General features: G+C 61.3%; 1 protein-coding gene across 1 annotated transcript in view; it reads right to left on the bottom strand.

Moving 5' to 3' along the window:
- The window catches only part of SC5D (sterol-C5-desaturase), a 1977-nt gene extending 1423 nt beyond the window's left edge, over positions 1-554 (bottom strand). The window contains exons 1-2 of the mRNA XM_009638459.2: positions 480-554; positions 242-412 (exon numbers count right to left, since the gene is read on the bottom strand). Coding sequence (XP_009636754.1) covers positions 242-412; positions 480-554 — 246 coding nt within the window. The remainder of the gene's footprint in view (positions 1-241; positions 413-479) is intronic.
- Between the last annotated feature and the right edge of the window lie 7 nt (positions 555-561).

Genomic DNA, 561 nt, shown 5'->3' with positions numbered 1-561 from the left:
GGGAGGTGGTCAAGTCCTCATCCCTGGAGGTATTTAAAAGAAGGATAGATGAGGTGCTGAGGGCCAGGGTTTAGTGGTGAGATGGCAGGGTTAGGTTAATGGTTGGACTCGATGATCTTAAAGGTCTTTCCCAACCAAAGTCATTCTATGATTCTAAAGGTCTTTTTGGACCAAAACAATGATGCTACAAGTCTATGGGAGGGAGGAGGGAAGGGGGGAGCGCTGAGGGAGGTGACCGGGCGTTGGGGAGGAAGCGGAGGGCGCAGGGGAACGGCTTACCATACGGGGAGTCCTCAATGTTGTCGTAGAGCTTGCTGTAGCCCCGCACCTCGGCGAAGAACAGGGCGACGGTGGGCACGCTGATCCAGGGGAGGGAGCGCAGCGCGTAGGTGATCTCCCGGCGCACCTGATCCTGCGGGGGGCAGCGGCGGAAGAGAGGGGTCAGGGGGGCGAGGGAGTACCGGGAGCCAGGCAGAGACCCGAGCGTCCCGATGCCCCAGCTTCTCGCAAGGCAGGGCGGGGCAGCACCTTGGCCGCCGGTCGGGCTTCGGCATGGGCGCC

This window comes from Egretta garzetta, unplaced genomic scaffold, assembly GCF_000687185.1.
Source record: "Egretta garzetta isolate BGI_Z169 unplaced genomic scaffold, ASM68718v1 scaffold365, whole genome shotgun sequence".
Taxonomy (NCBI): Eukaryota; Metazoa; Chordata; class Aves; order Pelecaniformes; family Ardeidae; genus Egretta; species Egretta garzetta.
The sequence above is the reverse complement of the archived record's forward strand: the minus strand, read 5'-3'. Positions and strand labels throughout refer to the sequence as shown.